General features: G+C 36.8%; 1 protein-coding gene across 1 annotated transcript in view; it reads right to left on the bottom strand.

Annotated features, from left to right (window-relative positions):
* Positions 1–425: 425 nt before the first annotated feature.
* The window catches only part of ROBO1 (roundabout guidance receptor 1), a 1116478-nt gene continuing 1104443 nt past the window's right edge, over positions 426–12460 (bottom strand). The window contains exons 29-31 of the mRNA XM_081798712.1: positions 9573–9881; positions 3355–3551; positions 426–2098 (exon numbers count right to left, since the gene is read on the bottom strand). Of these exons, the coding sequence (XP_081654838.1) occupies positions 2084–2098; positions 3355–3551; positions 9573–9881 (521 nt within the window). The 3' untranslated portion in view covers positions 426–2083. The remainder of the gene's footprint in view (positions 2099–3354; positions 3552–9572; positions 9882–12460) is intronic.

Below are 12460 nucleotides of genomic sequence, written 5' to 3'. Positions count from 1 at the left end.
CCCAATGTATGGTAGGTATAGAACTATAGAAATTTTACATGAATTTGTAAACAAGAAAGCAGATAGTTACTAACAAATATTTTGGGTAATATAATTTTCTTTCTGATGGAACATAAGTGGTCCAAACTTTACAAATATGGGTTACCTGAAATTCAGATACACACAAATAAACATTTTAGTGCTTCCTTAATATTAAAATGGTATTCTACGATCAAATGCCTTCTAGGTTTTGATTGATCTTATACCTTTAATTTGCATGGAGTAAAATGAGAATTTTTCCTTATAAGTAAAGCCTGGTTGTTCAGAATTTTCACTCATCTGATACTATAGTGGTGAAATGTTAAGACAGCACAACTTTGTGATTAAATGGAATAAATTTGATCACACAATGAAAAAACAAAAGAAATCAACACAAGAAAGAATGATGTATTTGAGAACATTTTTAATAAATAATGTGACAAAATTACTTTTCTGATTATTGGTTTTCAGTATGCAAAATTATGGCTAAAAATAAGAGGTTTCTTACATGAACATAATGAAAACATTAATCACATGGATTGTTCCCTTAGTACTGCACACCCTTTCTATGTAACTTTCAAATTATCTAAGTGAACACATTTAGTTTTTGGTGAACACCAGCTTTTTTTTTGTGGTTCAGTTTTGTTTGGCTTTGTTTTCCAGTGGGGTCAGGCCTGATACCTGTGTATGAATAAATGTATATATTTTTTTCCTCAAATAGCACCAATTATCAAGTCAATGAAATTCATATAACAACAAAAAAGGATAAAAATCTACAGTCAGAGGGCATCATTTGGCAATTCAAAGCAAGTAATGCCTCTCTTTGAACTTATAAGAAAATCTTATAAGTTTCAACATTGGCCACAACAAACTTAAACCCTTTTTTCTTTAAGTCCAGGAAAAGTAAGAACCATTGTTCATGGCCCACAATAAAGAACGCACGTTACTTCACCATCTGTCATCATTCAAATATTCCAAATACAAACATAGAGCATGAACAAAACAGGTTAAAAACGCTTCTCAACATTTTTTTTTCAATAAGACAAAAAAGGTTAATAGTTACAATGGTTTACAAATAAAGTTTAGTGATTGTGCTTTTAAAACCAAAAAAAAAAAAAAGATTAAAAACAGTGCATTACAAAAACAAAAATCAAACTTCCTTAAGTGGCACTTCTGAAAGTTGAACTGACACTACCAGAAGAAATTTAGGCCAGTTAAGATAGGGATGTCCTTATTCAATTGGTCATTAAAAACATCCATTTTTTGTAATATGCATTTATAATTGCATTTGATTGAAAAATAGAACAAGGTTTTTTGCTAGGCTTACTTATGACAATGACTAGACAACCAGAGATCCAACTGGCTTACCCCTACTTATCCAAAAGTATATTTCCAAGAAGAATATACTTCAACGATTGAAATGAAGACAAAATAAAGTACCACCAGGGGTTGCAAAGAGCATATATTTACAATGTTTCTACCCCATTCAAATTGATTTGTGGTTGTTCTGCATTTGTTATATTTTATTTTCTCCCAGCAGAGGGTGGTATGAAAGACTGATTTGAAAAATCATGTTAAAATGAAGTATGTTTTAATTTGCATTTAGCAGTTGGTTATAGAAAGATTTTATCTTGACAGCCCTTGGCATGAGGTTGATTAATCAATTTTGTATCTCTGATCAATACTTTGCTAAAAATTGGCTTGGTATATAAGCAGTGCAATGCCATATCTCAGGGGCAAAATGCAAAAGAACTGTGTCATTCTCTCTTGCTGGCTGATGACTGAAGCAAGAAGTCAAATATTTCCCTTGCTGGAAGTAAGGTGTAATGGTTTGTTCCAACAGCGAGGGGAATAGGGAAGTTCTTCATTCAGGATAAAGATCAAACAACACAATCGAAAACTCCAATAAAATTTTTTAAAATGGTATTCCAATAGGAGGAATAAAAATGACAATTTTTACACTCTGATTGCACTGAACATTTTATCTGGCGTCATGTGTCATCAGACATGAGGCATCTTGAGTGATAATTTTCACATTAGATCTCACAAGCCTCTCTGGTTGTTTTCAGCTTTCAGTTTCCTGTAAGAGAAAAGTGTTTGTTAAATTTGAAAATAAATCTTAGAGTACAGTTTTAGAGTTTCGTTGATTTATATGTTTTCAACCTTACAGTTGATATTTCTTCATTCATTCCCCGGCATATGTTAGAAAGTGCTCACGGCAGCTCATTAATTTGTCGTTAGCTGGTTTTGATAGAAAATGCAATAGTTCTCTGCAAGTACCAAACTGTATTCTGTGCAATATCTGGGTATTGGGGCTCGTGGGGTAGGGGAAAGAGGAGCAGTAGAAGGAGGATTTCTCTACTCTCCATAGCCCCAACTCAACATTGTAGTTCAAAATCGTTATTAGAGTTATGTATGATGACTTTTTATCCTCCAAAAAGGTTCTCTTACTTAAAAAAAAAAAACAAAAACAAATAAAAGAACTTATAAAACAACTTCTCATAACAACTGTAGGAAGAAAGTCTTCCTATTTTAAATGTCAAAATCAAAATGTTTTGGGATTACAGAAAATTCAATTAGACATCATTCCTTAAAATGTTTCATCTTCTATTTTTAAAAGTTCAGTTTAACATTCATTTAACAATCTACTTGGGATTAAATATATTTGTAAGAAGAGAAATTTGCCCTCAACTTTTTTTTTTTTAATTAAATGGGGAAAACACTGTCTTAAAAAAATAGGAGGTGATTTTGTGATATGACGTACTGTCAATTCTATCTTGTATCCCTATCTATAAATTCCAACAGAGAAGTATATATTTGACTCAAAAAGTATACTCCTCCATCTAGGAAGGTTAGAGTCGAGGATCAGGTTCTCATTTTCAGAAGAATGAAGGTGGGAGATATTGGTCAAATCAGTCAGATTAACCCCAGTGATTACTCGGTGGCCGATAACATACGCTAAGCACCTTCATTCAAATCCTGATAACTCTGTCACCTTACTGGTTTTTATAACCTATAATATAATACTATGCAATATATTATCTGGATAAATAGTTCTCATTTCCTAACAACATGATTGCCATATAAATTTCTTATCTGAATATCTGCAGATGAATATGCCCTCTAGATCTAAAAAGAAACTATTATCACCCTTTACAACTTTGGAACACATTTCAGGGAAATCATTAAATTCACAGAATTTCAGTCTCTGGCATCACTAACATTAGGATTTGTGCTAAAACAGTAACATTTCTGTAGACTGATAAATATTCCTGATTTTGAGGCTGGTATAACAACCAGTATAATGCTGAGAAATTGGAAAAAAGTTATAGATACCTCTAATTCTTCATTATTATCTTCTCCCCTTTCATATCCTCCAAGAACTTGCATTTCTGCAATATTTCTTCGACCTACATTTGCTTGTTCTCTTTGTCTGCTTCCTGATCCTCTTGATGACATTGAGCTTGAAGAACTAGGATCTCTGGGATTATTGGATGTAGGAAAAGTAGGTCTACAGTAAGGTAGAATATCCTCTGTGTAATGAAATATAATTGTATATGAACACCATTGTACATTTTCAAGGCATAATGTAACACACTTATGTCTGTAATTCTGAATGAGGAAGCATCAGTATTTTTGAGGAATAAATGAGGATATTTTATAACAATAATTAAAAAGGCAGCACTGTCCTGAAAAAGAAAATAACAACCCTTGTTGTCTTTCCTGGTAGTGGTTGGCCTTCAAGTTGATTTCACTCCACAAGCTCTTGCCTACCTCAAACTCACTCGGGACCAACATCATTAGAAGAGGTAAACCAAACTTGGAGTCAGACTTAGCTTCCAGTCCTATCCTTCACTATGTGATCTCCAATTATTTTAGGCTTTAGTTTCCACTTTTCTAAAAAAGCATTAATAATATCTACACCCAGAGGAGCTCCTACTGCTGTTGTTGTAAAAACAGAGGGGATAGTGAAATCCCTATGCAAACTACGAAGATTTCAAGGCATTGATAGAAACAAAGCCCAGTTTCCTCAAATTACCAAAACAGAACCAAGCCCAGGTTCACTTTCCAGACACCAAGATGTCATCCTCCATTTCAACATCATATTTACATTGTGGAGCCCTGAATCTCAGAAGCCTGCCATTGTTTCTAGCTCAAAACACAAAGCCATTCTAATTAAATGCCATCTCCTGAATTTCTATCTCCATACTGCTTTTATTTATTTATTTAAAAAGATTTTATTTATTTATTTGTCAGAGAGAGAGAGCACATAAGCAGGGAGTGTGGAAGGCAGAGGGAGAAGCAGGCTCCCCACTGAGCAAGGAGCCCTATGCAGGACTCAATCCCAGGACCCTGGGTTCATGACCTGAGCCGAAGGCAGACACTTAACCAACTGAGCCACCCAGGCGTCCCTCCATACTGCTTTTAATTTGGTGCTGCTTATACTGATGCATCGTTCAGCTGCTCACTTCTCTCCAAAGCCTGTCCACTCTACCCTTTGGACACCAAACACACGAAAAACCAACTCTTCTTCATGCATTTTTTTCCTCCCCCAGATACTTCCTCTAATGTCCATGCTGCCTGAATGAAATCTGATTTCCCCAGAGGTTTCCACTGAAGTTCTCTGCAGTAGAGTGAGGAAGGCTCACCTCTAGCCCAACCAGCACCCATTCTAAGTTAATACTCCCTGACCTTTGCACAAAACATTCTCCTCCTGGGAGGGCCAAACCAGTCTACCTATGTCACCTTTTTAGTCCTCCTTGATGGCATCTTTCTCCTTCTATTCTACTCATCACAATTTCCACCCCTCATCCAGATTCAGACTCACTGGGGTCTCACAGTCCATCAAGACCACTGTTCCTGGTTCCTGTACCCTTGCTTCACAGCATTAAGAATCCTGTCACCTTCATCTTCTGTCCCTGTTCCATCAATCTTTTTCTCTCCATCAACTTTAGTTTTTGTCAGGCTACAATATAAAATCTCTCTCTCGATCAAAATTTCCCCTTAAGCCTGTGCTCTACATGAATCAATACCTTCTTCTTGTCCTTACAGCTCACCAAAGCTTCTTAAAGCAATTTAGACTCAATACTAGTAGAAACAACTCCTGTTTACTCTGAATCCCATGGAAATCTATCCATGCCCACATTACTACAATGGGAGAGGAAATTCACTGTGGACTTTGATAATGCTCATCATGTTTCAGCCCTCATGTCTCTGGACTTGTCACTGCCCTTCATCTGGAAACCACCATCAGATTAAACATCACTGTTCCCAGCTTCTAGTTCTCCTCCCTTCCTGGCCAGTCTCCTGTGGGCTCTTCTTAATGCAGTACATCTTACATATTGCAGGTTTAAACACCTAGCGTAGTGTATATATACATTCTTTTTCCCACTCACTTTGGGAAATTTAATCTATTCTCACACACTGTAACCTCTTCTAGATTGTAACTGTCATGGGGGCAGGTATTTTTCAGTGTTTTGTGTTTTGATATACTCTCAGCTTGACATGTAATAGGTCATTGATAAATAGTCTTGAGTGAATGAATGAGTAGATTTAATTAATATTTTATCATGACAAATCATTAATTTATATCTGCAACTCCTGATCTATGTTGAACACTTCCTCTTAAGTATCCCTCAAACTCAGTATGTCGAACATTGACCTCATCATGTCTTTCTTTCGTCTCTGTACTCCCTAATATAGTTAATGACAATACTAATCATTAGGACAACAAATACAGAAAACTGAAATTATTTTAGAGTCTTCCCTCCCTTCCAACCACTCTCCAGTACTCCTTAAATGTACTTCTTCCACACATTCAAATATACACAAGTGAGCCTGATTTTTAACACTAAAAATTGTTAAATTTTGAATTTTCCCATTCACTCCTCTCTGCTCCTATAGCCTGGTTTGTATCCACAACATCTCTTCTCCAGGTGTTGTAAATATCTACTAATAGATCCCTGCCTCAAGTCATTCCTCTCTAAACCATATTCACTCAGCTGCCTTCTTGTAGGAACTACAGGCATTCTATGACTTAGACTTTCATTTACCCCCAGAGCTTCCCCTTTGGCCACCTTTATTATCTAGTAACACTAAATTTCTTATAATCTTCTCAATGTACCTCAGAGCTTTTCATGCTGAGTTTCTCTGACAGAATAACCTGTCCACTTTTCTTACCCAAGCTAAATTTCACCCATCCTGAACACTCAGCTTATTCATCATTTCCATGAAGAAAGATCAAGAAGTCTTTCTTTACCTTACATACCCCACAAGCCTGGGCTAACTGTCCCTTCTCTGGACTCTCAACTATAGTATCATAAACATTATACCAAATATGAGTATATCTATAAACGTATAGATACCTATCTCTGTCTCTGACTATAAGCTTCATGAGGTCAAGGTTCATGTTTGCACATAAATATCAGGACCAGTACAAGGCTTTATAACACAGTGGATGTTTAATATATGTAAAAATAAATTGAACTAATTGAGATAAATGTCAGCAAAAAGCTCAGTCATTCAAGTCTTAAAGACCACTCTCTTTAATTAAAAATGACCATTCATTACACATGTAAATCAGGGTGCCTCTTTCATTTTAAATAATGTCAACTGAACTATGAAGGTGAAAATTATAGCAATGCGTAGAAATGATCATTTAATGACACATATACATAGGGTTATGCTTCACATAACAATTTGGGAAAGTAAGACCTTCAAAATAATAATCTGGTCAGTGTATCCCAGTGCTTTCCATGAAATAAGGTTCCTTGTTTCTAGATTAATAGTTCCAGTAATAGTTCTTTAGTTAGAAATATTTTTATAGGGCGCCTGGGTGGTTCAGTCGTTAAGCGTCTGCCTTCGGCTCAGGTCATGATCCCAGGGTCCTGGGATCGAGTCCCACATCGGGCTCCCTGCTCTGCGGGGAGCCTGCTTCTCCCCCTCCCACTCCCCCTGCTTGTGTTCCTGCTCTCGCTATGTCTCTCTCTGTCAAAAAAATAAATAAAATCTTTAAAAAAAAAAAAAAGAAATATTTTTATAACACAAAGGACAACTTACTAAATTTCTAAAGATTAATAAAATAATTTCATTTTGGTTTGTAAAATCTTCTCCTGAAGAATCCCAATGCTTTAGAGAAAGCTTACTTGTAGCAGCAAATTGGTCTATACTTTCAGGCCACATATAACTTCATAATATATGTCACGACATTATATTTATAAATCCCACTACTCCTGGGTCAAAAGTTCAGAGCCAGATCACCTTTTGCTTAACTGATAAAAAGGCTGTTTTTCAAACTTTGGATTGTGGCGATAACACCAAGTGCTTTGCGTCACATAACAGAGGCATCTGCCTGAAGGGTACTTTTACTTATCACTTTACTGCTGAGTCCACCCTGGATTAGGAGTTCAGGCTTCCTGTCACAGAACAGAGTGAAACTGACTCCCATTTTGAAAGAAAGTTGCTAATGACCAGGGGCTCATAATAAACAGAACAAGAGATTAATGTCTAATCTTACTGCAATATATCTATTAAAATACAGTAGTAGTTGAAGTGCCTGCCCCCTACAGGCTTCTAAGATTCCTTTCCCTAACACTCTTTTCAGACTCTTCCATCAATCTCCCCCTTTTTTGTGTTTCTTTCTCCTAAACGGTTTCTTCTCTTTCGTCTCTAATAATCCTATCCTAAAGCATTTCTACAAATTCTGCCCTCCTGGCAAACTCGTTGCCAATGTCTCCTCTTCCCCACCTTCTGAAAAGAGCTCATCACCTCCCTTCCACAATTTCCATTTACTTTACAACCCCCTACAGTCTGGCTTCTATTTTGACTACAATACTAAAAACAATTCTTTTGAATACCACCCACAAATAACATATTGCAAAATCCTCATGTGTTTTTCCCCCAGCCCCCACCTCCTGTTGACACCCAACTTTTACTTCTGGGTGGCATTTTAGACTTCTTTCTATCTTAAAATTTCCTCCTCCATTCTTTCTAGGATACTATTCTCTCTGGCTTGGAGATCCTGATTATTTTCTATCTCTTGGTAGATCCATCTCAATTTCCACTATAGAAAGTCATTCTTGTGCTTAACCTTTGAATATAATCACTGCTGATTATTGGTGTGTTGGAGTTGGCTCACATGTTCTCAAAAAAAAAAAAAAAAAAAGAGTACCCAAGTCTTCCCAACTCCACTTTCACTGACTTCGTATTAGCAGATTGAAACCAGCCATCTTGGAACTAACTACCCAATAGAAGTGAGTAAATGGCTACAAATTAGGATTTTGCTTTGCTTTCCTCCTAGAGAACTGATTGTTCAACATTAACCAGTGTATCACTGCTGATAATTTAGCCTTTGTAACTCATATAATTTTCCCCTCCATGTTGCTGTTTCTAAAACCCCCTCTCTACTCACAACCTTTCTCCTGATCTTTAAACTTAGTTCTCTAAAGTCTTACTGATTTTCTTCATATCTGTGCTCTTATCAGCACCTTAATTCATTCAAAATCGAAATTCTTTTCCCTAAGACATCTTTTCTGTTTATTTTTTTTTCTTTTTCTCTACATCGGTTAGTACAATTAGGTTCCACTAGCCAACAGGGCCATCTAATTAACATTTGAGTAACTTTTGCTTTACTCCATAATTTCCTTCTTTTTTTTTTTTTAAAGATTTTATTTATTTATTTATTTGACAGAGAGAGTCACAGCGAGAGCGGGAACACAAGCAGGGGGAGTGGGAGAGGTAGAAGCAGGCTTCCCGCAGAGGAGGGAGCCCGATGCGGGGCTTGATACCCAGGACCCTGGGCTCATGACCTGAGCCGAAGGCAGACGCTTAACGACTGAGCCACCCAGGCGCCCCCATAATTTCATTCTATTTTTCTACTTTCGATTAGTCACCACTGGTTCTCTCTCTGAAATGCTAATGTAGGCTGTTTTCTCCTTTTTCCACACAACTATTTTAATTCAGTGTTTTCATAGTTTATACCTAGATATTTTACAATGATCTGGTACCTTCATCTACACAAGTCCAATGCCTCTTCCTTCACATAGAGTGCTGCCAGTTATTTTTCTAAAAATCTGATTCTGTCATTTCTTGTCCAAAATTCTTTCCTGGCTTACCACTGCCTATATCATAAATCCCACACTCTAGATCCTATTCCCAGACTTCCCAGTCTGGCCCAATGACCTTTCTAGTTTTATCTTTCACTATTGTGTCTGGCCAAACTAGGAATCAATGTTCACCAAACATTTGTTTTTACATCCACACGTTTTTTTTTCCACCTACTTCCTTTACCTGCTATCCCCTTTTCTCTGTTTAACCTGTTAGAATCATGCTTTCCTTTAAAACCCAACTCAACTGGCACTGTCCAAGGAAGTCTTATATAATGTTACATATTTAATTTAATTATATTAAAATTATTTGAGTGCATGCTTGTCTCCTCCATTAGAGAGTAAATTTCTAAATCTTATCACTTTTCATATGGCCTAAGAGAACCTAACAGTGCAACTTGCAAACATATGTTCTATCTGTATTTATTTGCTCTTTGAATAAATGAGTACCTTGGATGAGGTGAGTCTTTGCTGGTGGAAGGTCTCGTTTTGCTGCCTTATTTCCTCGTCCTTTGCCATCATTTTGCTGTTCCTGTGCTTCTCTGGTATCACCCAGATTGGTTCTCATATCAGCAACTTGTCTTCCATCCAATACTTCTCTCCCCTTGTAACTGCCTACTTTTCTATCTGATGATCTGTCTGTTCTTGCTTCTATAGAAGGGAGTTTTGGCACAATTACAGGTCGCACCTCCAGCTGTGCCTTGGACTGGACAGTGGGTGACTTTATAGCAGGTGGTGGCACGGGAGGAGGTGGAAGATCTAGAAAGAAATATTGAAAATACTGTAAAAGTCTGCCTCTTTTGAAATTTTTAAATATTAATATTAGCATTGGAGTCACATTCAGTTGTGAGCTAATATATCTTAAAGGAACTGGAACAGTTGAAGGTAACCAAGGAACAAAGAGGATCAACAATTTCAATGTATTCTCATTGTTATATGGCAGAAAAATATTGAATCCTAGAGCCGGGACTTAAAGGTTATCTACTCTTGGGATAGCTAATATGGGCATATATGCTATCACTTTCTCTCCCCCAACCCTGACAGACCTTCTTAATTGATTTCGGCATAATGTTGATGGTCCCAAATGCATACCCGTACTCTTCAGGCAACCACTTCAAATTGAAGGAGGTTGGCACCTGAGTTGAGACCTATTTGCCACCTCTAATCTAGCCTAAATCCCTTCTCGTTCTGTAAGAAGGGAAACTCAAACACATAGACCTTAAGTTATTTTTCAATCTCAAATCGAGATATGATCAGAACCAGGACCAATGCCCTTAGATTCTTAATCTCTGGTTCAGTATTCTTTATACCATTTCATTCTATTTTGTGTTTATAATCTACCATTAATTGATGGGGTCTCTGCACCCAGAGTTTTAAAATCAGATAATCTGGGGCGCCTGGGCGGCTCAGATGGTTAAGCGTCTGCCTTCGGCTCAGGTCATGGTCCCGGGGTCCTGGGATCGAGCCCCGCATCGGGCTCCCTGCTCAGCGGGAAGCCTGCTTCTCCCTCTCCCACTCTCCCTGCTTGTGTTCCCTCTCTTGCTGTGTCTCTCTCTGTCAAATAAATAAAATCTTAAAAAAATAAATAAATAAAATAAAATCAGATAATCTCTGGTATAAATATAAGTTAGTGTCATCTATCTATCTTTCATTATACATTATATATATGTTAATGTATATATATATAATTATATATATAACACACACATATATATCTATATTAACTGGACATTACATATATTTCAACTTCTTATAGACATACTTAAGGATAAAAGTAGGTAAAAATTTGATATCTAAAAAATTTATTTTCTTTAAGGGGTGCTATCCTTGACTCCTATGTACATTCCAGGGGGCAGAAATAGATATCCTAATAATAGTTGGTAACTTAGTAGAAGAATATGAAGAGATTTCAGCTTTAGTTTGTTTTGCCTTTAGTATGGAGGATGAATTAAAAGGAAAGGCTTGAATCCAGGAGGGCAAGAGGTTATTGTTATAGCTCAGATAAGTAATGATAGGGGATGGAACTGTATCGGTGGCTGTTCAGATGAGGCGATGTATTTGAGAGATCTTAAGGAAGAAAAATCAATATTATTTAATGATCAATGGAATATAGTAGAGGAAGGAAAGGAAAGATTCTAAGATGACTTTTAGGAATTTTGCTATAGTTGACTAGGCAGATGAGAGAAACTTCACTGAAAGTAAGGAAGGAGGGGATGAGGAAGAGATGGATGGCCTGCAGAGGAAGAGTATCAGTTCAGTTTTAGAAAAGTGGAGAGGAGGCGCCTAGACAGAGATGTCCAACAGGTTTCTGTACATAAAATCTGAGTTTCAAGAGAGGTCAAGACCCAGAGATACTGAGAGTTGGGAATTATCAGCATGGTTTTTTCAGTCATGACTTCAAAAATGGTAATGTTTTCATATTTGGAGAGCAATATCTAGGTGATAGAATAAGTCAACTAAAAAGCATTTATAAAACACGTGTTAAATGCTTAGGAGCAAAAAATTAACATTTTCAACAAAAAAAACCACATTTACATGCTAAAAATAAACCAAAAGTACGTAAGAACTTGAAAATACAACCCTTCATGTCTTTCCCTCTCCATTTCAAATCCTCAATATTGATAATGTGGAGGTAATCAGTTTGAATATTTTTCTATAGATCATTCCAGAAATGGTTTATACACACAAATCAGGCCTACCAAGCTGCATAAATCCAGGGATCATCATTTGCATCAGGGACTATATAAAATGGCCACCCCTAGGGCTGTATAGTGCCTCTCTGCCCACCCTTATGTGGAGGTCTGCTGAAAAGTACCACACACAAATATGCACTTTCCTCTCTTATTGACATAGGTAGAATTGCATTTTTTTTCACCTGTGTAGTTGTATACATCTCCCTATATGTACATACAGCTCTGCTCTTTTTTTGAAAAGTTTGTATAATGCTCTGTTGAATGAATATATCATTATTTATTTAGCCAATCCTCACAGAGGAATATTTAGGTTGTTTCCATATAGTTTACTATTACTGACAATGCTCCACTGTCATTTACATATACCAGCATGAGAAATTCTTGAGTATTAAAATTATGCCTTAGGAGTTCTTTTTTTATTTAAGATTTTATTTATTTATCTGAGAGACGGAGAGAGTGGGAGAGTGGGGGAGGGGCAGGGGGAGAGAGAATGCAGACTCTGCACTCAGCACAGAGCCCCATGGGGGCTCAATAACACCACCTCCAGATCACAACCTGAGCTGAAACAAAGAGTCAGATGCTTGACTGACTGAGCCACCAGGATCCCCAAGAATTAATCATTTTTGTTCCATAAATAGGTGTAGG

Source organism: Leptonychotes weddellii, chromosome 1, assembly GCF_054177405.1.
Source record: "Leptonychotes weddellii isolate Sample4059 chromosome 1, ASM5417740v2, whole genome shotgun sequence".
NCBI lineage: Eukaryota > Metazoa > Chordata > Mammalia > Carnivora > Phocidae > Leptonychotes > Leptonychotes weddellii.
Note: the sequence above shows the minus strand (reverse complement) of the source record. Positions and strands in the feature narration are given on the sequence as shown.